Source organism: Lepidothrix coronata, unplaced genomic scaffold (assembly GCF_001604755.1).
Source record: "Lepidothrix coronata isolate B3197 unplaced genomic scaffold, Lepidothrix_coronata-1.0 Scaffold203, whole genome shotgun sequence".
NCBI lineage: Eukaryota > Metazoa > Chordata > Aves > Passeriformes > Pipridae > Lepidothrix > Lepidothrix coronata.
Genome location: NW_016690383.1, coordinates 107274 through 133234, shown reverse-complemented (window position 1 = coordinate 133234; position 25961 = coordinate 107274). Strand labels below are relative to the sequence as shown.

At 47.3% G+C, this 25961-nt stretch overlaps 1 protein-coding gene and 1 long non-coding RNA gene across 4 annotated transcripts in view; one reads left to right on the top strand and one right to left on the bottom strand.

Annotated features, from left to right (window-relative positions):
• Positions 1–7658: 7658 nt before the first annotated feature.
• On the bottom strand, positions 7659–22308 carry NUFIP2 (NUFIP2, FMR1 interacting protein 2). 3 transcript variants are annotated; one of them, XM_017832600.1, is made up of 5 exons: positions 22111–22308; positions 17484–19196; positions 9772–9804; positions 9168–9222; positions 7659–8868 (listed from the first exon to the last, which is right to left on the bottom strand). In XM_017832600.1, the coding sequence occupies exons 1-4, from the start codon at positions 22292–22294 to the stop codon at positions 9170–9172; spliced, it is 1983 nt and encodes a 660-aa protein (XP_017688089.1). In that variant the 5' UTR covers positions 22295–22308; the 3' UTR covers positions 7659–8868; positions 9168–9169. The 3 variants fall into 3 exon arrangements, with proteins under 3 accessions (XP_017688089.1, XP_017688090.1, XP_017688088.1); XM_017832601.1 differs by having other exon boundaries at positions 7659–8562; XM_017832599.1 differs by having other exon boundaries at positions 7659–9222.
• LOC108506018 overlaps positions 22132–25961 on the top strand; it is a 17438-nt gene continuing 13608 nt past the window's right edge. Inside the window, exon 1 of the long non-coding RNA XR_001877652.1 lies at positions 22132–22210. This is a non-coding gene — a long non-coding RNA (uncharacterized LOC108506018). The remainder of the gene's footprint in view (positions 22211–25961) is intronic.

The following is a 25961-nucleotide window of genomic DNA, read 5'->3' as shown; positions in this document are numbered from 1 at the left end:
GCTAAGCAACATGTTTCCAAAGGTGGTACCTGCAACCCAACGCATGAAAACAAAACCAAAATAAAGCTCTCACCCCCAAGGCCGAAGGGAGCCCACCCTTTGCTCCAGCCCTGCAGCAGGATAGTGAGGAAGGCTGTCCCTCCCGCCTCACAGTGGGAATACACAGCAGTAGGGTTCCTCTTGGTTTATTTTGTCATTAGAAGCTTCAAGTTTGCCCACACCACCAGCCTGCAGCGCAGTGGACTGGTCTCCACTCCCTCCCCAAAGCTGCTTTGCGTGGGGCCGAGCCCGCACTCCCTGTCCCCATGGGGACACCGGCAGGTACCACACCACGCTCTCACCAGAAACAAAAAGGGCACTGGTTCATCTGAGAGTACAAAGTGTATCTGAAACACAAGCCAGCACACCCCGCTCCCTCCGATTCAATTACTAAAGTAGGCTCTTTAAAATAAAAAAATAATATATATATTTATATAGCTATACAGAGAGATACAGAGAAAGCAAAGGAGAGAGAGAAAGAGAGAGAGGCTACTAAAATAATCAAGAAGCGCCAGTTTTCTGCTATAGCTGTCAGCAAAGAACTGTCACCTTACATCATACCCTCCAAGATGGTGAAGAGAATGCAGGCAATGACAGCACAGGAATGCAAAAGAGGGCAGATAAGTCACTTCTGGTAATGAGACACAAATTAAACTTTCAAAACATGTGCATAGCTTTATTCATCTGCTTCAAACTAACCTTTTCACGGAGCTTCAGCGAAACTCGAGTGTGCAAAATGCATTTCTAAAAAATAATGCAAGCAAGCTTTCACATTTACTGTGGCAGAAGTACAGAAAGACTCGGACAGAATCACACGCTGGGGCGGGAGATGGAGAACCCAGAATTGCACAGCTTGGAGTTCTGAGTCACTGACTGCAAACACAAGCATTTCGATTTTGCGAACTTTAAGCAAGCTGTGTTTACTTCTCCTTTACAAAAAAACTCAAAAACCCCACAGAAACAAGAGCCACAACCTGGTAGGGAATAAATCCCTTGGATAATGGGATCCTGGTGCTGCAGAGGCTGAACTCCAGCAAAGCTGGTTCCAGACCTTGGCTTGTTTTGGCTCTGCAGGCAAACCACGGCAATGCTGATTTTTGTCCACAGGAGAAGAGCGAAGCAGCTTCTCTTTCTCTCCCTCCCACTCGCCTCCAAAGTCACAGGTGCCACCCCACAGGACACCATCCCAAAACTCTAAGACAGCCACTAACACAGGCTGGATTCCAGGTCTCATTTCGATCCAGAGGGTCGCTGGGACACTAAGGAACCTGTTGATGGGGTGCGGCCATCGCGCTGCCAGCGGGAGCCCGGCCCTCCCAGCCACGTCCCCCCAGCTCACACACCACCAAATCTCTTCAGAAAGACTAAGCACACATGCAAGGCACATTGAGTCAGATGTACACACACACATGGGTGTGTAAAAGAGCAAACGCTGGCCAAAAAAATAAAAAATTGATGCTGAACAAAGTACTTAAACAGGCAGAGAGCTCTGGCCTATGTATTTATAGACTATTTTCCAGGCAGTTGTAATCCCCAGGTGTTTTTCCTACACGACTTCAGACCTTCCTTACTCTTCCCTCACTTTTATTTTCCTAAAGGATCTTCTATAAATAGTCAAGTAAATTCCCTTTTTTTCCCCTTCAGTAAACTCTTCCTTCAGGGTACACATGCCCCCTGTGGTCCAGGTGTGACCCATGCTAAGAAGAGGTTGTGGACCTGCCTGTGCCCCACAGCAGTGCCTTGATGGAGCGAGACCTCCCTCCACTACTCCCTAAGCCTTTTGCTGACAGGTTTTGGCTGGGTGGATGCCTTCACTTTGCTTTTTTCTTGGAAAACATCCGATCCCAAGTGCTCTCCAGCACCCAAGGGCAGCTGGAGAAGGAATTGGGGGTGCAGACAGGATGGAGGCAATGCAATCTTTAATACTGCTGGTTAACTTCACATTGAGATAAAGCATTCAAAAGATCTTTTCGTAGAGATGAGCAATTTCCTTCTAAAGATAAATTCAAATAGAAAACAAATATATTAAAACCGGAGACAAGAGCTGACTGAGATTTTTCTACCTTACAAGTTACTCAGGCACCTTTCCTGCACCACCAGCCACGGAGGAAGAAGTTGAAAACCTCAGGGATTTGCACTACCCTTCCAATAGCAGCTTGAGAAAAGGAAGGAGGGGGGAGGGGGAGGAAAAAAAAAAAAACCAAACCAAAAAAATGCACAGTGTTCTCTCAAGTTAAAAGAGTTCTCCTTTGCTTGCGTTTGCATAGAAATTCCCGTAGGTCAGCACCAAGATCAGGTACACCCCTGTCCTACACCCCAGCTCCCCCAGGTCCAACACTCCCCGCAGTCAGTGGCTGTGTTACAGGAGGGTTCAACTATCCGCAGAGGAACTACATGGTCATGTTAAAAAAAACAAAACAAAACAAAACAAAACAACAAAAACGAAAACAAAAGTGCATCACACATTCTTGATTTTCAGGGTTATACTTATAGCAGCAGCAGCATTAATCCAAGACAATGAACAGTTGTAGATTCGTTCTTAAAATGCAGCAACACTCAATGAAATGTCTTCGGGGAAGGGCATAAGAGGGTCCTTCTCAAAAGGATAAAAAATGAAAATTAGACTATTCAATGTGGACAAAAAGGAGATACAACAAAAATTAAAGACACAATCTTATTTACATTAAAAAAACCCCCAAACATTCTTGTTAAAATATCTTTACAACACCTAAGCAAAAAAATATGTATTTTAAGAATAAAGCAGAAACTCCTAAAGCAGTATCCATTTTTGGAACCCTTATTTAGCACCTGAGGAAAGACCGTATGGAAAGCAGACAGGTTGGGTTTTTTTGTTGTTTTTTTTTTTTTGTTTGTTTGTTTTTTAAGAAAACTGTAAATTGTCTTTTTACTAAACAGAAATTTGCAGTACACGAGTTTCATACCACAGAAAGAAATGAGCAATTTTTGTTGTTGTTTTCTTTTTAAAGATACTCTACTCATTAATAAGGCTGTAGAAAAGGGACACTGCTATCTTACAAAATGGCTTTAGAGCTCTGGACACGTTATATGAAGCTTTCTCATTAACAGTCAAGACAAATCCAGCTCAGCATCCCCCGGTGAGGGCACAGGCAGGACTCCTGCTCCTGTCCCGGGACAGGGAGCAGGCTCATGCCCTGGACATGAGGCCACCACAGGGTTCTTGTATCTCCCCAGACATCCATGGCTCTGCAATGCCACTTTTGAGGATCTCGGACAGGACAGAGGCAGCCAGCCTGACCCTTGGGTGTAACATGCACTGGGCAAACCTCTAAAGCTCTGTAATCCCTGGGAGGCAGCACATCCACAGTGCACACCGAGATCTCCTCCTTCCCACCAGCCCAGGTTCCTGCTTTCCAATTGCTTCCACTAGGGCTTTTCCACATGGAAAAATGCTCTGGTGGTGGCCAAAGCTAGAATTACTCTGGCTTTTTCAGCTACTCCATGACACCAGCCCTTTTCCTGCCTTCCTCACCACTGTGAAAATGTGTAGAAGCTTTAAATTGGGTGAATCCTTGCTCTCTTCCCTCCTGACCTCGACCATCTCCCTTGTAAACAGCCTCTGTAAGGAAAACAAATCACAACGGATGGATGGAAGAAAAATCTTCTAGGGATGAGAGGAATAAGACTCCTGAAAGCTTGGGACACCATAGCAATTTACTGAAGATGCTGAATCAAGATCAGAAACAATGCACAGGAAAACTACCAGCAGTTCTGAAACACGGCTGCGAATGCCATCGCTCCCAGATGTCCCCAGGGTCACCCACTGGCCACTTGGGAAAGGATGTGATGGTGCTACAGTGTGAAAGCACTAATTACAAGCACAACTGGGAGGACAACTTCCATCTCTCTTTCTTTCTTTCTTTTTCCTAGCAGGAAGCAATTTTCCTTTCCCTTTAGCTGGCTGGTTCACCCATCACCGCTCCCAGCCACCAAACAGTGGATTTGCAACCTAATGAGAATTGGGGTTTCTTTCCACATTTTGGAGAAGGTCACAGCAGCTACTGAAGGCAAACAGTGGGATTTAATGGTTCTGAAAGGTTCGAAGTGGGTTAGTGGCAGAATCCATGCCCTGAAGCTACCCACTGGTCAAAGAGAAGAGAGATTTCTAACAGGTTTCACAGAGGATCGTGGTGGGTTTAAACCAAAACCAAACTCCAACCAAACCTTGAAAGAAAACACACTGCCAATCTACCAGATGGGTGAAGTGGGAGAGGGCAGAGGCTGAAGGCCCCAAACCACTGTCACCAGGAACAGAGAGCAATTTTTAAATTACCTCTTGGAGCAGATGAAATGCCCCCTGCTCCACCAAAGAGCACACAGATTCCGAGCTGGATCTGGCTGGCACTTCAGCCTCTGTTACACAAGACCCTGTACAGGAAACGCCCAGAAGAACCTGCTGGTGGAGGAGGAATGGTGGGGAATGAATGACCAGAGGAGAAAGGAGACAGCCCCTGTCCTCACAGGAATCCTCACTCCAGTAAACACACAGCTTGCCAAGGAAACTCACAACAGGAACAGAAATGAGAGAGAATTCTTAACCTGAATTAGTATCTTCATAGCTAATAAAAAAATAGGTCATGATCTCACCCTTAGTGCCACTTTCCAATACTACACATACTTAGGAGGGTTTTGTTTTAAAACTTACTTTACTCAGTGTAATGAAAACAATGGCACAAATAAATACACGCTCGCTCTCCTTACACATCAGATGCTCACACGCACCGCCGGCTCCTCGCCCCCACAGACACCCTCGGGTGCAGACCCAGGACAGGAGGCTGCTGCTTCCCTTCCCAGGCTGTATTTGGTTTATGCTACAGTACTAATACTCTGAGTCAAACAAAAACAAAACATGAGACTTATCGGTAACACCTTATCGTTATTTCAATGTGCTAAATTAGTCACAGCTCAATTTCAGGTTTTTTTCTTTTTTCTTTTTTTTTTTTTTTTATAAGTTTACACAAAAATAATCAGAAAACAGATTAAATCTTAAGATATTTTTAATAAGTGCTCAGTTAAGAATTGTGTGAGGACTTGGGGAGGACTGCAGACAGCACAGGGCGAGTTACACGACAGCACGAGGAAGTTCCTTCCACGGTCCTGCCTGGCTCTAGGCAATAGTCTATCCCAGAAATCCTGGGGAGCCGGAGCTACAGGAGCTGAGAGAGAGGAATTCCTAACTGCTTAGCGCTGAGCACACACCATGGAGCTCACGGAGACAGAAGGACAGACGTCTGAACAGAGGATGGTCAGAAATACAGCAGAGAAGGTGCTGCCGAGGGTGTTTCTGGATGGGTCCCGCTGGCGAGGGGCCACGCACAGCGAGGCAAAGCCACAGGGATGAGCATCAGGGATAAACCAAGCCAACCCATTGCTTGAACCATGTTTCTCTCAGCATTTCTTTTGCTAGTTAAATGAAAGACTGGACTAGGTCAAGATGAGAGTCCTCCAATATTCAGCAAGACTCAGACCATTCTAAAGGCGCGGGGTCCTCAGCACTAGTTAGTGCTGCTCAGCTCCTGCATCCCCCCGGCCCCCAGTGCAGATCTGGGATAGGAGTACAGGACAGCACAGACCCCAGGGAAGCAAAACAGGGTGTTTTTGTAATTTTTTTCTTTTTTTTTTTTTTTTTTTTTTATGGAACCTAGCCCTTAAGGCGACAAGTGACTACACAAGGCAAATAAAATACACAGCAGAGCCTTAAAGCCAGTAAAACAAACTGGAAACTTTGCTACTAGCCTTCAACTTTTTGAAAATAATAATAAAAAGGAAAAAGAACACTTCTTCCACCTTAATATTCCCAGTCCCCACCATCCAGTTTGTTCAACACTTTAAAGCTCAGGAATGCCCCAGCTCTTCGGCGGCGGAGCCGGAGGCAATTCCGACTTTTGGCAAGCAGTTGGGAGACTCAACAGAATTAAAACAGGGATGTCGGAGGACTAGATGTTGGGCACATCTGTAAACATGTTATACATCTCAAAGTTACACACACCTGTAAAGGTGGTACAGTTTATAGGTGAAACAGAACTATTTGCGACTGGCCAACCACACGTTTCTGAACCTGGACTGATACAATACATGATGACTATATAGTATCACACTCAGTATTATACTATATAGTGGTTGATACATCAAATGGAGTAGGCAATCCATAGTCATACGTTTAAAACTAAGTGTGGCAGAAAGCTAAGCGTCTTACACAAGGTACAGAACTCAGTTTCACCGTCCCACCATGAACCCAAGTGTCTCATTCAGGAACAATCTTATCAAAAGTATAAAAACAATTAAAAAAACACATGCTACATACTCCTAATTAACAAAACAAAACAAAAAAGCAGATCATAGAATCATCAAATATGCTGAGTTGGAAAAGACCCATCAGGACCAGTGATTCTAACTCCTGGCCCTGCACAGGACAGTCCAACAATCCCACCATGTGCCCGAGAGCGTTGTCCAGATGTTTCCTGAACTCAGGTTTGGTGCTGTGATCACTTCCCTGGGGAGCCTGTTCCAGTCCTCAACCACCCTCTGGGTGAAAAACCTTCTCCTGATATCCATCCTAAACCTCCCCTGACTCAGCTTCAGGCCCTCTCCTTGGGTCCTGTCACTGGTAACAAGAGTGAAGAGATCAGTGCTTGCCCTTCTTCTGCCTCTATGAGGAGAGCAAAGACCACAGTGAGCTTTTCCCTGTGTCCTCCAGGTTGAACAAACCAAGTGATCGCAGCTGCTCCTCATATGGCTTCCCCTCCAGACCCTTCCCCATCCTCATGGCCTCCTTTGGATGCTCTCTAACAACTTAATATCTTTTTTATATTGTGGTGCCCAAAACTGTCCCCAGGACTCAAGGTGAGGCTGCCCCAGGGCAGAGCAGAGCAGGACAATCCCCTCCCTCACCAGGCCAGCAATGCTGGGCCTGATGCCCCCCAGGACACAGTTGGCCCTCCTGGCTGCCAGGGCACTGCTGACTCATGGCCAACTGGCCATGGACCAGCACCCCCAGGTCCCTTTCCACAGTGCTGCTTTCCAGCATCTCATTCCCCAGTCTAGACACACAGCCAGGGTTGCCCCGTCCCAGGTGCAGAATTCAGCACTTGCCCTTGCTAAACTCCATATAGTTGGTGACTGCCCATCTCTCTGATTTATCCAGGTCTCTCTGCAGGGCCTCTGTGCCCTTGAGAGGTGACAGATCCTCCCACTTTAGTGTGGTCAGCAAACTCACTTAGTATCCCTTCGAGTCCTGTGTCCAGGTTGTTAATGAAGACTTTGGAGAGAGCTGGGCCAAGGATGGAGGAGCCCTGTGGAACCCCACTAGTGACCAGACACCAGCCTGATGGATAAATCTAAGCACAAGGGGTATGCAAAAGTTTTGGGGTTATCTGCTTACTGTAATGCCCCACAGGGTCCAGACTAATTTTAGGACACACCAACTGCTGCTGACCTTGATAACCAGGAGCCAGGATTCAGCCACAGACACCCACAATGAGCACTGGGCATATGTGGAGCTGGGGTTGGTCAGCAAACCCATTTCTGCTTTATTCACTTCTCACTCTTGCACTGGACCCTGTGACCGTTCCATCTTTAAAAAAAAAAACCCAGAAAAACTACCCAACCCCCAGATGATTTGGACACTCGACACAAGCTGCAATGGGACAGAGTGGGTTACACAGTTGGAGCCTGCACTCTGCTCAGCCTTCCCTACCACTGCTAGGAAGCCTTCCTTTCCCTGGGATTTTTTTTTAATTATTTTTTAAATTATTATTTTCATTCCTAAGTCCTCCATTTTTTGTAATAAAATATATTTTTATTAAGAGATAATTAGAAGCAGAGCCCAGAAATACACAGACTGCATTAAAATATAAAAGAGCATTTCCAAGGGGCAGGAAGCCCAGCCATTGGCGTTCTATGGACAAATTGAAAAGGATTCAAATTCCCATTTTTCTTTTTTTTTTTTTTTTTAAAACTTTTTTCTTTTTTTTGTTATTTTTAAATTTTTTTTTTTTTAAGAGAAAAAATAATTCAAGAAGGATGAAAGTTAGCAGAACTCAATTCCTCTTCAGTTTTCCATTGAAAATGGGAAAAAAATCCAGCACATTTAGTGTTAGGAGACAGACAGAGCAAATATGAAGCACCTACAGTTGAAAGCAGAAGATACTTTTTTTTTTGTCTTTTTTTTTTTTCTCGCTCCCAGTAATACAATGGCATTAAACTGTGGGAACAGCAGGGGTTTTTGTTGTGGGTTTTTTTTTTTTTTCATATTAAATGCCTAAACAGATTGCTTATTTTTCCACGTTGTCTTTTAAAATGAAATAACTCTTCAGCTGCAATAGTCCAATGTGTAACAGGAGCCAGGTCAACTGTGTGACTTCACCATGCATCCTAGAACTGCAGTATTACCATCTTTCCCTCAGCAGAACGAGCTGTTTTAGACAATATCCCCCGCATAGGATTGCTGCTTTACTCCTGGCAAAACATGCGGCTTATAATTCTCTGGAAAAAAAAAGAAACTCTGCAAACTTCAAGGTGTTTCTCCAGCATTCAATGGAAAACAAACCAGAAAAAAAAAAAAAAAGAAACTAAATGGGGGAGGTGAAAGGGAAAGGGGAGATGAAGGATGGTGAATCATCCTGATTTCCCTGTGATTAGTGTGTCACTACAGTCACAGAACAAGAAACAGAAACCTTGTCAAGTGGAAATGCCTCTCCAGTGGGTTGCTGTTGCCCATGTAGACGACAGCAGGAACTTTGAAACCGGGCTTGTAATTGAGTCTGTATTCCTTAATCACTTGCATTCACTCTTTAAACAAAAACAAAACAAAACAAAAATGAAAAAAAAAAAATCTATTCAGTACCGGAGATTAAATAATCACGTGTGTAGTCTCGTTGAAATAAATTTTCAGATTCCTTAAGAAGTCTAATTACTTTCAGTTGCCACTTTTAAATAACTATATATATATTTGTATATATTATCCTGTGATTCTAGTTATGGTTCCTCTGCTGCACTGAAGATTTAGAAGGAGCATAAAAGCCTTTTTGTCCCCCACGAACAGCACAAATGCTGCAGAAAGGTTATAACAGGCAGTCTTGTCTTGCTACCTTCATTGATCCGGGCGATCCATGGCTTCATCATAAGTGATTATCCTTTTGGGATCTGGAAAGAAAGCAGAATTCTAAGTTTTTGACAAGCTGAAGATAAACACAAGAGATCTGCATGGTACTTGTACCTTGACAGACTTTTCCTTTGGACCCCCCTCCTGCCAACGCACCCCAAGCCTGGGCTGGCTCCCCCAGAGCAGCCACATGAGTCTCCATATGCAGCTCTTCCCACACAGAACCTCTTCTCAGGTGATTTGTGGGGATACACCAGAATAAAAGTTATTACTAGATGTGACACCCAGCACCAGAAATAGAAAGCAATTTTGTATACACATAGGGAAGAGTCATTAAATCTAATTCTGGTTTTATTGCTCTTGTAGAGTCTCTGCTTCTCTCTGAACACCCCACCATTATGGCACAGCTTACTGTCCTGAATTTTAGTGACATGAAACACGGATAAATCCAGACTACAAACTGCAGGCACTGAAGAACTGAACTCAGGCAACTCCAGACACGCAGACAATCCACTCTCATTCATCCCCCATCCCAACTGACAGAGCAGGACAGTGCAATTTGGTTTATTTATTCTTTCCAACACCCTTACCTTGCTTCTGCAAATTCCAAACCGCTTCCATTTCTGTGAAGGCAAAAGGAGAAGATCACTGTTATTATGCAGATTGATGTTACCATTAGAGACAACTTTAAACACACTTTAATTTCCCAAGTGTGGCACAACACGGCTGCAGCTGTGCCAAGGCTTTCAGACAGAGCCCACCCCATCCAGTCCAGCAGCACAGCTCCAGCCCATCCCGAATTTGACACGAATAATCCAACAACAAAAGGCAAAGGGATGGCTGTAACATGGTCTTAAGGGTCAGAGGGCCAAGTTGAGCACCAGAAATGTCACCACTGTTCCCCAGTCCTACAAATCACAATCTGACTTCAGGCTTTACTAATCCGACTCTAACGCTGCTTCGCGTGTTACAGCCTCAACAAGGAGCCTGAAGAAATGATTTTTTACGAGTTGATGTTTAGTGTGTGTGAAACCAGAACCGCAGGACATGGCAAGTTTCACATGGCTCACAGTGTGCATGTGCTGAAGCACACCAGGCAAGGACTGCTGTGCCAACATCACTGCAAAGCTGCTGCCAACACACCACCCGAGAGCAAGGTGTGATGCTCAGACACCCGGCTGCCTGCTTGGCTTGAGGTTCTTTCCCCAGTTTACCTCTACAACATGTTTGCAGGCTGAATACAAATCCTCCCCGGTTCTCCCTGAAAAAGCACATGCTTTTGTTTACCTCAGAAATAAAAAAGTTAAACGCTCTTTTCATCCACACTGAGAAACAGAAGGCTCTTCCCTTTAAAATGTCCCACAAATCAAGTCACATCTTTAGAGAGCCATTCAAAATAACCTCATTTAGCCACTACGGAGATGGAATTTTGTGAGCTAGAATATTTATGAAGGCACACTAACTGTACCCTGCGTCCAAGTTTAAGAGACAAAATTTTTAAAGAAGGAGCATTTAGTAGGAACACAACCTGCAAGAACCACCTTTCAAGTCTCCCTTCTGCCACAAAGGAGGGTGACAGGACCTTGGTGGGGGTTGGAACAGGGAATAGCACGGGATTATCAGGCTACATGGGATGTGCAGTAAAGCACAAAACAAGGCAATAAGTGAACTATCCGGCATGGGAAAGGAAGAAGAAAAAGCCCTACAAAACTCATGGCCTCAGCACGATGTGTGCCAAGTGTCACCTCCATCAATCGCGTCCCTTTTCCAACCCTTCATCTGTCCTTTGTCCTCTACAATCTCCAGCTCCCCAGGGCAGGAAATTGCATGCAAATAAATATTGCCAGCCCTCCCTGCACAATTAAGCCTTTTGTAAGGAAGGCCCCGGCAAAATTTTACGAGGTCTGTTATTTTTGCGTCACGACAACAACGGCAACATTTTGCACTTTCATGGGGGGGGGGAACCTTAAGTGCTTTGGGAACAGTAGCCAGCCTCTAACACCCCCAGGGATATAAGCAGCCTGGTGAGGGACTGCCTCCCTCATCTGCCAGATGCAGATTCCCCCGAAGTAAAATGAACCAGCTACTAAAATTACCTCCTGCAGAGCGAGTTTTCCATTCAGCGCAGTTAGATGCATCATTTTCTAACAGCTAAAGAGCATCTCCTATTTTAACAGCTTTCCCCAAAGGCTGGGGACAAAAAACTACTCTTGAGTTGTTGGTTGCTCCACATTAGAGCAGTGTTTGAGCATCAAATACAAGGCAGAGCTGAAGCATTGCCCCACTACTGTATCCCACATATAGACCACACCTTCTTGTGCTGTTCATTTGGTTGTAACTTCCCTGGACACCACAAGGATGTGAACTGTTTGTATTAAGACACGTCTGACAATAAGACAGATGGTGAGATACTATTAAGGACACACCAAAAAACTTTTAAGTTGTCAAAATTCTGTTTAGATAAAAAAAACTAACAAACCAACAACTAAATTCTCCAACCTTTTCAGTCTCCAATTTTCCTTCTCCTTCCTCAGAAAGAGAGGGTGCTGTAGAGTGTCCTGTAAATCCCAGATACCTGGACACACTGGCTGGCAGATGCTCAATCTCATAAAGCTACAAAATCAAAGACCATGGGGAAACAATGCAGTAATAGCTCTTTTTGAATATCATCTGCCATCAGCAGACCAATGTGCTCCCTTTCACATGTCCAGCAGCACAGGGACACAGGATAGTACAGGCTGACCAACTGAAACAACTTCACAGAGGAAAAAAAAAAATAAGACTTAGGTTAACTGCAATGCCAAACTAGGGAAAAAAGGGGTTTTCTTCCATCTTAAAATGAAATTTAATGATTTATTCTGCTTTACTTGGTAATACACTAGCATGTGTTTTCCTCCCAGTTCCAGGCTGTGGTCACCTACAACTGACACAAGGTGCTGTGACAAGTGCCATGGCCACTGTCACAGAGGTTGGACTGACCTGGGGGACAGGCAGCTCAGCAGAGCCACCACTGCCCAATGCCTGGGTCCAGCCAAGCAGAGCAGTGAGCTCAGGGATGCAGAGTGGAATAAAAGACCATACCCATGAGCTGGGCATGCAAGAGGCCCTAAGCCTGCTTTCAGTCCTCCTTCCTTGGGCTCAAAGAGCCCTTTTCTTGAGCCTGTCTTCCCTGGGTAAAGCTTTCAGAGCAGGTTTAAGCAAAGGACTCTTACAGTTGCTCACCCTGCATGGGAAAAGGCACCATCAGCCCAAGCCCACCTCTCTCTGATACTGACCCCAAACCCACTGTTGCCCTTTCCAAAGACCTGACCAACAGACAAGAGCCACCATTCCCAAAACAGGGAAATGGCACACTTCCCTCTCAGTGGACTCCAACCCAGCTGGATAAAATGCCACCAATAAACCCTTGCACAACCCAGCATCAAAGCCAGCCCTGCTCCAAGCCAGGGGCAGAACTAGGTCACCTCCTGCACCCCTTCCAACCTCCGGTTTTCCAGGATTTTTTACAATTAGCTGGCCTCTCCACAGCCCTCTGGTCAGGTTTCCTGAGGAACTCCCCAGGGCAGACAGCCCCAGTCACAGACAGCCCCAGTCACATCCACCTAAACCACTTTTTCTGGGGACTATCACTGAAACAAAGGGGTGGTGGAGGAAGGCTTTGATGTCAGGAACAGACTAAGGCACAGTCCAGTGAATTGTGCTGGGATTCCTCATAGGTCAATAAACTTTATAGCAGGACTGGTACATAATCTTGGAGGGGAAAGAAGTGATAACTTGTTAAGACAGGCACTTTTACACACTTTTTCCTTGCTAGAGAGGCAGCCCCTGCAAACAGAAGTGTCTGCACAATGCCACGGAACTAGTTCTTTGTTCTTATAAATCTCACTATTGTCTCTAAAATAAAACACTAAAAACATAACAAAAAGGGACCATTCTCATCTGATTTTTCTGCTTCTACCTGCAGGACATAATGATTAAGTTTAGGGGATTGCTCAAGAAATGAAGCAAAGATTAAAAATTCCATGCTGTGGAGACTCATGGCTGTACTGAATACACTGTACTCATCCTGACAACTGGAAAGAGCAGAGACTCAAAGGAGAATTAAATCAGCTTTTGCCCCACAGCTCAGGCCCTACAAGGCAATAAACAACAGAGTGAGACCTAACCCCTTCCCACCAATGGGGATGGAAAACCAAGGCTCTTCCCACCCCCTCCCCGATGTAAAGGATGAAAATTGCTGAATTCACAGCTCTGCTATTTCTTCTGACCCAGTTCACCATTCCAGTGAACGCCACTCCTGGCTGGCCCACGCTGCCTTGCTCTATTTTCCACGCTGCTCTTCTGCTTCTTCACGCGAGCAGAGATGCTGAGAAGGAACAAAGCAGCAGCACAGGCAGAAACTCAGGGGCAAGTCAGAAGAGGGAAACACTGCAGCTTCCTCTCCTCCACCCATGTGGTCTTTGCTGCTGTGCAGCTGAGCTGGAGGCCTCAATTATTTGCTTTTTAGCTCAGGACAAGCAAATTATTGAGCTTCCCACCACAAAGCTTGCCATCTAGAGCCCAGTGTCAGTGACAGCCTGGCCTGGAAGACTGCAACTGCCCAAACGTGACAGAACTCTGCACAGCGTTGACAATTATTCTGATACGAACCCTTTCTTCCAGCTGTCTCTAAAAGCAGTATAAATAAAGCAGTAAGAAGATGCTGGTTTCAACAGAAGTAAAGCTGAGATACAACCAGCCTCCTCTTCTGAAGGACCAAAAAAATCTGCAAGGACCAGTTTTACCTCAAAAAGATAAGGATTTTGGTAATGCCACACCAAGGCAGAAGTTCAACTCTAACCTAGATAGGGACATTGACCGCAAGCCAGAGCATCACTTCTTCCTGGTCCTTCTAGTCTGCCATACTAAGCTACTGTCTCTGTCTCCAAGCACATCCACAGCAGACCCACAAGTGCTCAGCTAAATCAGATCTCCCTTGGCAAATCAGATTTGTCACCTGCGAGTGTTTCAAGGCACCGTCACAAACCCCGAGCGGCACGGGCTGTCAGTGAAGGCAGCCACATTGAGGGATCGTGTTTTACACTCAAGCAGATCAGATGATCAAGGGAGTCTTTCTGCCCTTTAAACAGAGGGAAAAAAAAAAAAAGAAGCAGGGGCACAAGGAAACCAACAGGAAAAGCTTCCAAGAGAACAAGAAGAAGGTGCACCATCAGCCTTGCCTGAACGTTCCCAGCGCTTTGACTTCTGGGGAAAAAGCAATCCAGACACATGCAAAGGAGCACAGGAATCCTCCACTAAGACCTCACTGTGCTCTGCAATCACCAAGTCTCACACCCCAGTGGAGCCTCGCCAGCACCCAGGGTGCTGTGGTGGGGTAAATGGGATCCCTGCACCAGAGCCAGTCCTCCCTGTGTGCTACCTCCTCCATCCATCTTCCTACAAGGAAGCTGTGAAGCAATTACAATCCATAATGTCCCATGCAGTCACTGGGCAAATCACACATAGGAAAGCCTGGTTTGCTGGAACAAAGCTACTGAGTAAGCTGGAGACTTTCCCATAGCCTATTTACAGTTCAGGATGAGGATCCACACAACGTGGTCACAGTTACAGGCACAAACAGTGCACATTTGTGACAGACAGGTCAAAGCACACTACCACTCACATTACAGCCCATCCCTCACTGCAGCACCCAGAGCTTCATCCTTGCACTGAACTACTGCACTTGGAGGAGCTCAGTGCAGGAAGACACCGGGACCCCACCAGTGCTCCACATTCACTCCTGTCCTTGCCCCATGATCGTTTTTCTTTGTGTTCATAACCCCAGGGGGAGGGCAGATGTGAAGATCAAACTATCGAGACTTTGCTCAAAAGCAAACAGATCAATCCAAGAGGGAGAAGTTCACCCTCCTCTCGAAATCAAAACCAAACAACACGAGGACCCAACTGCCCGGGATGCCCTAACACTGACCCAGGCAAACCCACACACTCTCCCAAGCAGGGAGGAGGGGAAGGCAGTTTGCAAAAAGCAACTGAGTGAAATCATTCCTTTCCTACTGCAGGGGAACTGGTTGGCTTGGAGTAGGACCTCAGGAAAAAAGCCCAAGATAAACGGAGCAAACGGTGTGGGAATTAACCACCGCACTGCTGTCCTGCAAACACACCCTGGCAGCTCTGGGTTGGAGGCATTTCCCAGCACACTCTGGGCTCTGGCTGTAGGACCACGGCCATGAAGAGGAGACAGGAGGCACCGTTCCTCCAAATACTCCTTAACCAAACTCACCCCAAAAGTGAATGAAATGCAACACCCAGCATCATCAGAAGTACTAAGAACTGGATTGATCTCCTGCTTTGTGAACCAGCAATCAGGTTTGGGGACTAAATAGCAGAAAGACAAGCCTAAGCTCTTTGGAGCACCCCATCACTGCATTAATGACAACACTGAGTAGAAACATTCATAGTCTTTTACCCCCAAAGAAATCAGCAGAGAGGAGTGGTGGGGCAGGAACCCCAGGTTGTTTGTTCTGGATGCTCAAAGCAAGATGCTTCAGAGCAACAGCTCTAGAAGAAGAGCTTCACATGCAGAAGAGCAGAGAACAGTATTTCACGGGTACTTCAGGTGGTCATTCCTGCCATTAAATGTAATTAATTCCTGTGTTTAGAAGAGCTAAACACAGCCAGGCTTTGAAGTTAACACCTCCTTGAGAGGACATGGGAAGGGAGTGTACTTTATTTTCCTGTTGTTGCTATTGTTTTACTGGGATCTGTCTTCCACAGCAAGTGAGAAAGGGAGAGCTGATCAGCCTTGCTGGCTGTGAACAGTTGCTTTTCTACAAGTTCAGGCTGACAAAAACAAAGGGACAAACCGAAGTGAAGGAAATATTTGCAAACTTAAGATCACCTAGGATTTCTCTCCATGCTATGCTTCCTGGCACCCCTGTTTTCTGATAGGAAATTGGGATTTAAGCTGCAGGCAGACATAAGAATGAAAACAGAAAGCCTGCTTTAATGCTAGCATAGACTGAGCTGAAAGGAGAGGACCCAGATAAAATCAATTGATGAATGCTGTTCTCAAGAATACTAGAGCTTGAAATGTTAACATTATAAGAGGGAGATGACCTGAAAAAAATATTTGGAGTTATTATTTTTAAATGATTGGGCTTGTTATTACTAAAGGCAGGCATCTGAGTTTGCAAACTGGTAACTTAAGAACTTTGCAGTGGGTCAAAACACAGCAAATTTGCCAAAGCCAGGCAAATACCAACCCTCTGCAGAGGGGAGGAAGACATTATCCACATTTGTATGTGGAACAGTAAACAAAAAATGGATTATCACCTTGTTCCCTTCAGAGGGAGAGGGAAGGGGGTCAAATAAAAAAAGGAATTGCCCCTGTGTTGGTCAGGGGTGGGTAAGTAATGCCATCCCAAAAGGGAACACACAACCAGGCTCCTGTCAACACTGAGCCAGCACCAGAAGCCAAGAACTGCCACAAGACCTCAGAGCTTCTGAGGCTGAGGCTAAAGTAGAAAGCAAGCCATCCCACAGGCTTCCCTCTCCTCGTTCCCATTTTAAAGTGTCTGTATCATGTTTGAGTCATTTCAATCTCAAAAAAAACAGGGAGGAAAAAAAAGGAGCTGGACTACAAAGGACTCCATGAAAGCAACAAAATCACCTGAAAGATGTGGCTTACAAAGACAAGGAGAGAATTCAATCTGCAGCTTATAGAGGAGCTGATAAGAAAAGATTGGTCTTGCTGTTGCTGTAATATTCAAGAAGGGCAGGGGAAAAGTGTGTGCGGGTCACGCTTAGAAAAATAAATCACACCTAGGGCCGTAGGAATAATTTTTTCTTCCTTCAAAGCCATGATTTCATGGTCTGATCTGCCCAGGGGAGAAGCTGCAACACTTTGGTGGTAGAGGTGTGAGCACAGACTATGAAGCTTTTCCAGTGACAGAATATCACCTGGTAAAGCTGGAACAGAGCGGGTGAACCTACACATTTAACTCCTTCCAATGCCGAGAGGCTTAGGAGGGCCTGCTAAGTACCATCCCTATCAACATCACTCATGCTTGTCCACGGGAACAGGGAAACAAATACCCCTTAACATTAATTAAACAATGGTTTGCGTAGCTTCCCAAACCGTTATAGCCATGAGAGATATGCAAGCAAAAAAGAAAAGCTCATTTTTAAAATAATCAGAATTGCTGGAAGGAACATATCACGTTAGAATATTGCACTTATAAAAACAAAAGTAAAAAAAAAAAAAAAGAAAAGAATGCCCTTAGGGAGCAAGTTAAGTCATTACCTTTAGTGTGATATAGAATAGCAGCCCACAGGTCAAAAGAACCCCAGCTATCTTTCCTTTCTAGGCCTCTCTGGTACCTCTGTTCTTTGGCGGAGGATAGCAAATTGTTCGTAGGAGAGGCCAGAGGATTCTCTACTTCATAGTCTTTTGAAAGAAACACTAAAGCACCTTGGCTACCGGTGTCTGCCTTTTGTAGGTCACCTGTGTGATGCGACTCCAAAGCTAAGACACCACCCTCAACAGCAGTCCCAGGCTTAAGAATAGCACTAAGAATTTGAGGGCTAGTCCGTTTATCCAGCTCATAAGCCTTAGGAAACACAGGTTGTTCAGTTCCTGAGGGAGTGATTTCAGCACACTGTGAAACCAAAGTGGCAGGATATTCCCCTTGAAATGTCACTTCCATTAACTGATTATCGGCAGATTTCCCCACAACAGTTTCGGGTCCAGCACTGGGCTCGTTTATGAAAGACAAGCCCCACTGATTCTGGAAGATATCGCCCAGGTTCTGCTGATTCGTCTGCGAAGGGAAATCGACTTGCGCTGCACCCAGGAGCACAGTTTGCATATTTGAAGGGTAGATAAAAAGGCCAGATTTCTTTTGTTCTAGAGCTGTCGAAGTTGTACTCGTGTCCTGGGCTACTGACTCGGAGGAGGTCGATGGTACAGTACTAGCAGCAGTTGAGAGCAGTGGCTGGGTCCCTGGGGAATACACACTTCCATCGGTGCCCGCGAGGATCGGCCCATTTGAGAAGCTGGCAGAGGTGACAGATTTCATAGCAGACATGGGGACCTGGGACAGTCGACTCGATGTTTGGGCCTGAGCTTCCCCGGCAGATGACGAAGATGACGAAGACGACGAAGTGGATGGGGTTTGAGCTGCTTTGTTGAGGTTTTCTTTAACTTTACTTGCATAACTAATTTTGGGAACAATTTTAGCACTGCTATTGTCCACTGGAAAAACTGGGGGTGGTTTAAATAAGGTCCATGAGTCCTCTTTAGATGTAGCCGACGATGCGTGCTTCCCTTTGGGCCGGTCATCAAACTTCTTGCTGCTAATCCCAGGTTTGGCATCAGAGTTTTTCCGGGGTACATCCCCGAGCCCAGGCTTTCCCCGGCCTGCTCCACCAGCCCCAGCCTCGTACTTCCAAACAGGCTTAGTATTTTCAGTTCGGTTCCCCTTTTGTTCACTATAATCAGGCTTGAAACTCTCAAGTTCCTGTTTCAAGGTTGGTGCACTGACCTCCTGCTGCATTATTTTGTCCTGTACTAGATTCAGGTTCTCACAACCCTTGGCACTGTTGCGCCTGCCTTTCCTTTTTTTAGGCGTAGTATATCCACTCTCGGAGCCACTACCATCGTTATCGGCCCCTTTGCCTACGTAGCCATTGGTGATATAGCTGGAATTATTGGTTACCACGCCGTTTGGAATAGACACTCCCTCGGGCTTGTCCGAGGACTGGCCTTCTCTAAGTTTATTTTCATAGGACTTCTCATTCTTTTTGTCCATGCTATTTTTCTGAACGAAGTTCTTGGTTTTGATTCCAGCTTTCCCCAAAGCACTGGCCTTCACAGTCTGCTTTGGGGGGACATTAGAATCTACGAGCTGCTGGCTGCCATTGGGTACCCTGGATCCTGGGGCGGTGGCTTCATCAGAGCACAGGCCCTTCAGTGACACTTCTCTTTCTCCTGCGTTACCATTTAGCTCTCCATAGCCTAGAAAAAAGCCAGAATGTGAAATGTTAAACTCTTTGTTGCACAAAGCTGTAATCAGTCCCAAACATATCGTTTCCTCAAGCAGACATTTTAAAATAGGAAAACATCCAGTCTCTGATGTACATCAGCATGAACTTATTTGCTGGAACCCACGGCAAAAAGGGTTAAGCAGAAAGTACCAGCAGTGACTGACTCTCACATAACTGGGTGACATATAGATACTATAACAAAGCAAAAGAAAATACAGATACTATTTCAGGAAAATATACTGTACTAAAGATCTCTGGTAGGCTGGAGAGCTATTTCATCAGCTACTATTTCCAGGTCACAGAAAGGAAAAAAATTAATTCCCAGGATGCTTTGAGACAGAGGGATCCACTGACAAGGTCTGTGGAGGTTCAGAATCCACACTGTGAACAAGGGACAACTCCTGCCATCTCCATCAGCTCTCGGGCCTGCAACACCAGCAGCCCTCATTCCCACCCTTGTCCCAAATGCCATCCCATAAATGGGGGGGTGGGGGGAAGAAAAATAAAAAAGCAGGTTTTCAAAAGGGACATTGTACAAGTCCATTTGAAAGGTGGAGGGAGAGTGTGACTGCATCTTCTCTCTGCGTTTCAAGATAGCAACCAACACCTCCCTACATGTGCTCTTCAGCATTGAAAAGGTGATAAAACTGGGAGGAAATGCATCCCTGCAAGAGCCTTTCTGCTGCTACCAGCAATTGGTCTCTTGTCCACTGAAAACCTGGTATTTCAGAGTCCCTGGGAGAGATAGTATGAGCTTGAGACCCAAGAAATAAAGTATTTGCTGAGGGCTCCAACTGATCATACCACAAGATTATACTGCACACTCAGCTTTCCTTTTTCCTTCTGAAGGTCAGTTTTAGGCCTCGTGGTTGTGAAATGAATCTTGGAAGTGCAATTCAAGCAAAGCTGGAAGCTCAGGACAGTCCACACTGAGCCACCTCATCTTCCTCTTTGTTTTTTTTCCTTTTTAAAAATCCCTGGCCAGAGGCCTGTTGCTTTCGAGGACCCTGGCTACAACGCCCCAAGAGAATCCCTGGAGCCCCGCTGGGAGACAGGGAGAGCACACTGTGCCCAGCTCAACAAAGCCAGTCCAGCTGTGGACTGAGCAGAGGGATCCCTCCTACTGCACCCGCTCCTCCTCTGACTCATCCGTCCTCCTTCCCGAGGCTGGAAAGCCTTACACCTCCTGCAACCACTGACCCACCTAAGGCTCCATCTGCAGCCACGGTGGCACGGAGTCAGCACAGCGAGGGAGTCCCTCAACAACAGGAGCAGGCAAGACTCCAGCTTGAAAAAGAATGTTTTTGTTGTTGCTGATGTTGTTGAAATTAACTGCTATAACTGAAAATCATTGTTACTCTCACATCCTGGAGCCTCAGATGTCTGGCAGATGTAACTGCTCAAGCTCTCTGTGAGCCTGGAACACAAGAATCCTTGTAGGAATCTTTACAGAAATTCCACAACTAAGTTTGCCAAGGGGGATCAAAAAGGATTTTACTACGTGCAAGTATCTGCAACCACCACAACTTCCACTATAACTTTCTAATATGCTGTTAAAAAAAATTAACCATAAATACTTCATCTCAGAGAACTGGTAGGGTGGGATTCTCAGCTGAGCCAACAACTAAAAATTAAGCATTTCAGAATAACATGGAGAGGAAGCCTTCTCAAGAGCAGCGTGTTACAGCTGACCTTGTATGACTCAAGACTTCTGACACCACTTGTTAATGAAACAAAACAATAAGAGTGGTCATAAGACCATTGCAGATGAGGAGTAAAAGAATAAAATGAAGAACAAAATCCATTTCAGTAAGTCAGTGTGTCAGCAGTTTCTAGTTCCAATTCTCAAGTATTCACAGCTCAGCTGCCTGAGTTTTCTCCAAATCAACATTTAGCACAGCTGGCCCTTGCCTGGACACTGAGGTGCAGCAACCAAAATTTAGGGGAGAGGGAAAAAAAAATCCACAGGATAGTAAGACGAACAGGTGAAGAGAATTCAGCAACCTCACAAACCATTTCGGAGCCGGGAAGGGAGGGGTGCCAGCCTAAGCGCATATTAAAACCCTGGGCACGCTGCAAACAGTGAAATGACTACTCAACTTATTTTTGCTCAGTAACTTATTTTAGCGTGTGCCGGATCAGGTCCCTCCCCGTCTGCCCGGGCAGCACACGGGGCACCGCCGACCCCGCTCCGCTGCTGCCAGGCCCCCTCCCACCTCCCGCCTCGTTATGTAAAAGGGAGTTTCAAGGGGAAAAAAAAAATAAATGCACGCGGTATTCCTTCCGGGCTGGTGACCACGCACTGGCTCTGACCCCACACAAGCCCCCCAAAATGGGGAGCCGGGGAGCCCCCCAGGAGCGCGGCGGGGGCTCCGGCCCTGCCCGGGAGTGGCCCCCCCACTCCGCCCCAGTGCCCGGCCACCGCCTCTGCGGCGCTGCCGCCCGGCCCGCGGGGCTCGGCCCGGCCCGGCCCGGGCACCGCAACCCCGGACCCGGCGGGGAGGAGGCGACCGAGGGCCCCGGGCTGGGCCGGGCTGGGCCTCACCGCCTCCCGCCGCCACCGGCGGGGCCGGGCCGGGCCGCTCCGCCCGATGTGACTCATTGATCTTGGCGCTCATCAATCGCTCGCCCGCCCCCCGCGCCCCCCGCGGCCCCGGCCCCGGCGCGGCGGGGGCAGCGGCCCGGCCCCACGTGCCGGCGGGCGGCGGAGCCGGCGGGCCCGCGGCTCCCGCAGCCCCAACATGGCGGACAGGAAGCGGCCCCAGCGCGGCGGAGAAGCTTCGAGCCGGGCCGGGGGAGGCGGCGGCGGCGGAGGAGGAGGGGAAGGGGGGGCCCCGCCGCCGCCCCGCGAAGGTCACAGGCCCCGTCCCGCCGCCCGCCCCGACCTGGTCTCCGCTTCGGCGCCTCCGTGTGCTGCGGGCCGCCGTGCTTGTGCTCGTGGCGAAGCGGCGGCTTGGGCTGGGCTCGGCCGTCGGGCGGCGGCAGGTAGGCGCTCTGCGGGTGGTGGTGGTGGTGGCCGTAGTAGTAGTAATGGTGGTGGTGATGGTGGTGGTGGGGCTGCTCCTCCATGGGGGGCGGCTGGCGGGGCCGGGCCGGGCTGGGCGCTCGCTGCTGGGCCGTGCGGCTCCGGCGCGGGGACGCGGCTGGCGCGGGGGAGGCGGCGGACTGGCAGCGCCCGCCCTGCAATCAGCGAGCGGCGCCGCCGCGACCGCCCCCCGCCCCGCCCCGCCGCGCCGCGGCCGAGGGAGAGCCGGCCCGGCCAGCGCGGACCCGCCCGGCCCGGCCGCCCCCCGCCCGGGGCCGCGGCAGGTGAGGCTGTCAGGGATGGGGTTGTTTCGAGGCGGCCGCGCTTCGCCCCCTCCCCGTGCGAGCGCGGCCAAGCCGGAGCGAGGGGCCGCGGCGGAGATGCCTCTGTCCCTCGCCGCTGGGCCACCCCCGCGTCCCCCGGTGTTCCATGAGCGCCGTGCGGCCCCAGGGGGGTTTCACCGCGGGGTCACCGGGAGGAGGACGGCCCGGGAGGCAGCAAAGCCGCGTTTTACCGCCAAGGAGCGGGTGAACCGCGCCCCGCGGCAGGAGGGGGAGGTTGGAACAGCCGCAGCCAGGGCCACGCGGAGGGGATCTGGGCAGGGATGTGAACACCGTGAGCTGCCGGGCTCCCAGCCGCGGAGAGCCGGAGCGGCAGCAGCAGCGCCCCGGAACGCCGCCGGGCTGAGCTGCAGCGCTCCCGCAGCAGCAGGAGCCCGCCCGGCTCCAGGGCTCCACCCGCAGCCGCCCGGGCGGACCCGCCGCTCCCCGGGCGTGCTCGGCACCCACCCTAAGAGGGAAAGGTCGCTACAACAGACGCTCCTGCCCGCTTCCGAGAAGCACCGGAGGTTTAAGTGATGCTTAACAAAAAAACACAGGTTGTTTGGGAAGCCCGAGAATGGAAAGAGGAGATCTCATTTGCAACAGATTTTATACCATTTCAAATCTCTGATTATCCCCGCTAAATGACCTGAATTATCCAGCTAAATGACCTGAACTTCTGCCCCTGCTCTGACCAGGCTCCACTGTAGGAAGGAAAGGCCAGCAAGACTTTCCCCTTCGACTGCTGCTCCAGGTTCCCTGCTCAGTACCAAGGCCCAATTCTGCACAGACAGCATGATTTCAAAACAAACGGTTTCAAAACAAACATGGTTTGAATGCAGAGCAGCAAGGAACTGAGGCAGGAGTTAATTAGGAATGTAGGAAAAGACAGAGAGGATGGGGAGACCTGAGATCGACACAGGCTGAAGTTGGAGGCAGAATTCTGCTCCAAGTTATTCGCTGCTCTGCTGTGATTAATTACCTCCAAATACTCGTGACAGTGTGCACTGCAGCAAACAGGGAGGAAAAGTGACAAAATCTGATCATGTAATTAAAGACTGTTATAATTAACATACACAAAAAGAATAAGCAGGCTGCACACATAATCTTCAAAATAGTATTGACTCGCTTGTCAGGGTTGTCCTTGCAGCTTAATGCTCTGCTGTATTTTTCAGTATTTTAATAGAGAAAATTAATAAAGTTCCTGTGTCTAGAAAGCCCTATCAGCCTTTGGCACTGTACAAAGGACAGAGCTCTTGCCCAGAGATTTTACAGTTCCCAAGTTTTATTTCAACAGCACACAGTTTAAAGTTTATGCCTCAAACACAGCTTCCCACTCCACCTTCCTCTTTACTACATAGGAGGTAAAGCTTTTCCTACCAGAAATACCAAGTTCTACATTAATACAAAGAGGTTTTTTCAAGACTTGAGGTGCCTGAAATATCACAAGTTCTGTGCCAAACCATTCCTGCAGTTTGCATTTCTTTCAGCACAATGCAAAGCAATTTAAAACACGATGAAACCATTTAAGCAAGCAACCATGAACTTTGGGCTTTATCCATGTTCTCAGGAATAACGGTCCTTTCAAATGCTGACTCATGGAGTGACCTCACGGTTCTTAGGAGACAAGTCTTAAAATGAGGAGTCAGGCTTTAATCACAGTTGACATTTTATTGGTGGCTTGGAAGAATTTATTTTTAATATGAGGAACTGGCTTTAAGATTTAAACTTCAAAAGACTGAAGAAAGCAAACAATTATGGACAAGTCAGCTCTGCACACACACAGACCAGAAATCTGAATACAGAGGGAGATGGGTCGTCTCTTTGTGAAAGACAAACTATTTCAAACTATTTCACTGCTTAGAAGTGTCATGTTGTCAGTATTATTTTATCTGAAGCTTGCAAAAACAGATTAAAAAAATCTAAATACAGCTTGGAGTCCTCCACCCTCAGAAGCACAGCCGGCACACAAAGCACAGGTATCCCACACCTTCCCCACTTCCCACTAACTCCACATGGCATCCACGGCGATGCATTTTAAAGGTATGAGCAGTTCCAGCAGGCACTTTTGCCCTGTGGCCTTGTGTCTCCTCCCTGCCACGCTGGAACATGTCCCCTCCAGAGGCTGTACTTTGTGTTAATCCCAGCATTAGCCCAGCGTTGCACCGGTTACACTGCGCGTTAATATTCAGCAGTTGTCCAGGCTGTGTTCTCTGGAAAAGGGAAACCGGAGATTTCCGTGTCTTCCCAGCTGCAGCAGTTTTCCTTCTGACTGCTCTTTGGCAAGCTGGCAAAGGAAAGAGGTAATTTTCCTTGGAATTCCACACCCAGTGCCAAATATTCCCACATCCAGGCACAAAGCTGGGCACAGCCAGTATAATTTCTAGCTCAGTAATTTATTTAAAGCTCTATTTTATGAAGCTTTGAAGTGGATGGCTTTGGAGAGAACCTGCCATTTAAAGCTGCAAAATTAAGGCAGCAAGGAATGAAACAACTGCTACAGGAATCACAAGAAAGTTTTCCTGGAGAGTCTGACCCGGGATGAGTTTTGTGTTCATATTAAAATCCAGTTAAACTGAGAAGCTATTGAAGTGATTTTTAAAGAATAATTTCCTTTCAAAGGCAATTCTCTTTAAGATGCTACATTTAGTTTCCACTAAGTGTTTTCAGTTAAGTGGAAACTGAAACTATAAAACTAATCCAGGATAAGAAAAATGCTGTCTTTGTAATAGACAGTGTCTCGTGTCTGTCCCCTGTTTAAAATTCAAAATTGGGAAACATCAAAATTACCATATTTATAGATATTGGGAAGGGCTCTTATACAAAGTATGTATGGCATTTATTTACATTTTTTTGCCACAGTGTTTTCATTTTTAGCAAGGGTTCAGACTTGCGAAATTCTCCATATTCCAACACATCCAACCTAACAAAGCGCTCAAGCAGACCTTTAGTTCCAAGTAGGATTATAACCACGCTGTTCAAAACCTTGCCACGTTTGGCCCCTGAAATCTTATGTATTTCAGTACAATGCAGTCGTGATTTACCAGTGAGTATTCAAGTGTTGGAAATCTCAGATCTCAGCAGCAGTTTAGTCAAGATGGATGACGGGGCGAGAGTGCTCCTTGCAGCCTCCTGCCTGACCACAGCCATCCTCACGGAGCTGTCGCAACCACGGTCAGGTAAGGAGGAGCCTCTCCTTGGCTCCATTTTTGTACTCTGCCGTGTACATTATTTATAGGTACAAAGCTGGTCTCTTTAAAGGCTTCTCTCTCTAGAGGCAGCCTGATAGTAGACATTGGGTTAGAGGTCTTAAAAAGCAGCAAAGCCAGAAAAATTAAAAAGGATTTAACCCCTAACTGAATTGTAGGAATGGATACCATGGACATCCGTC

Bases quoted from the DNA above. Each gene is read 5' to 3' on its own strand.
- NUFIP2 (XM_017832599.1), bottom strand. From the start codon at position 22,294: ATGGAGGAGCAGCCCCACCACCACCATCACCACCACCATTACTACTAC. The intron at 9,805-17,483 runs GTAATGACTTAA...TTGCCTTCACAG, and splicing joins TATTCTATATCACACTAAAG to AAATGGAAGCGGTTTGGAAT. The intron at 9,223-9,771 runs GTAAGGGTGTTG...CTTTCTTTCCAG, and splicing joins TTGGAATTTGCAGAAGCAAG to ATCCCAAAAGGATAATCACT.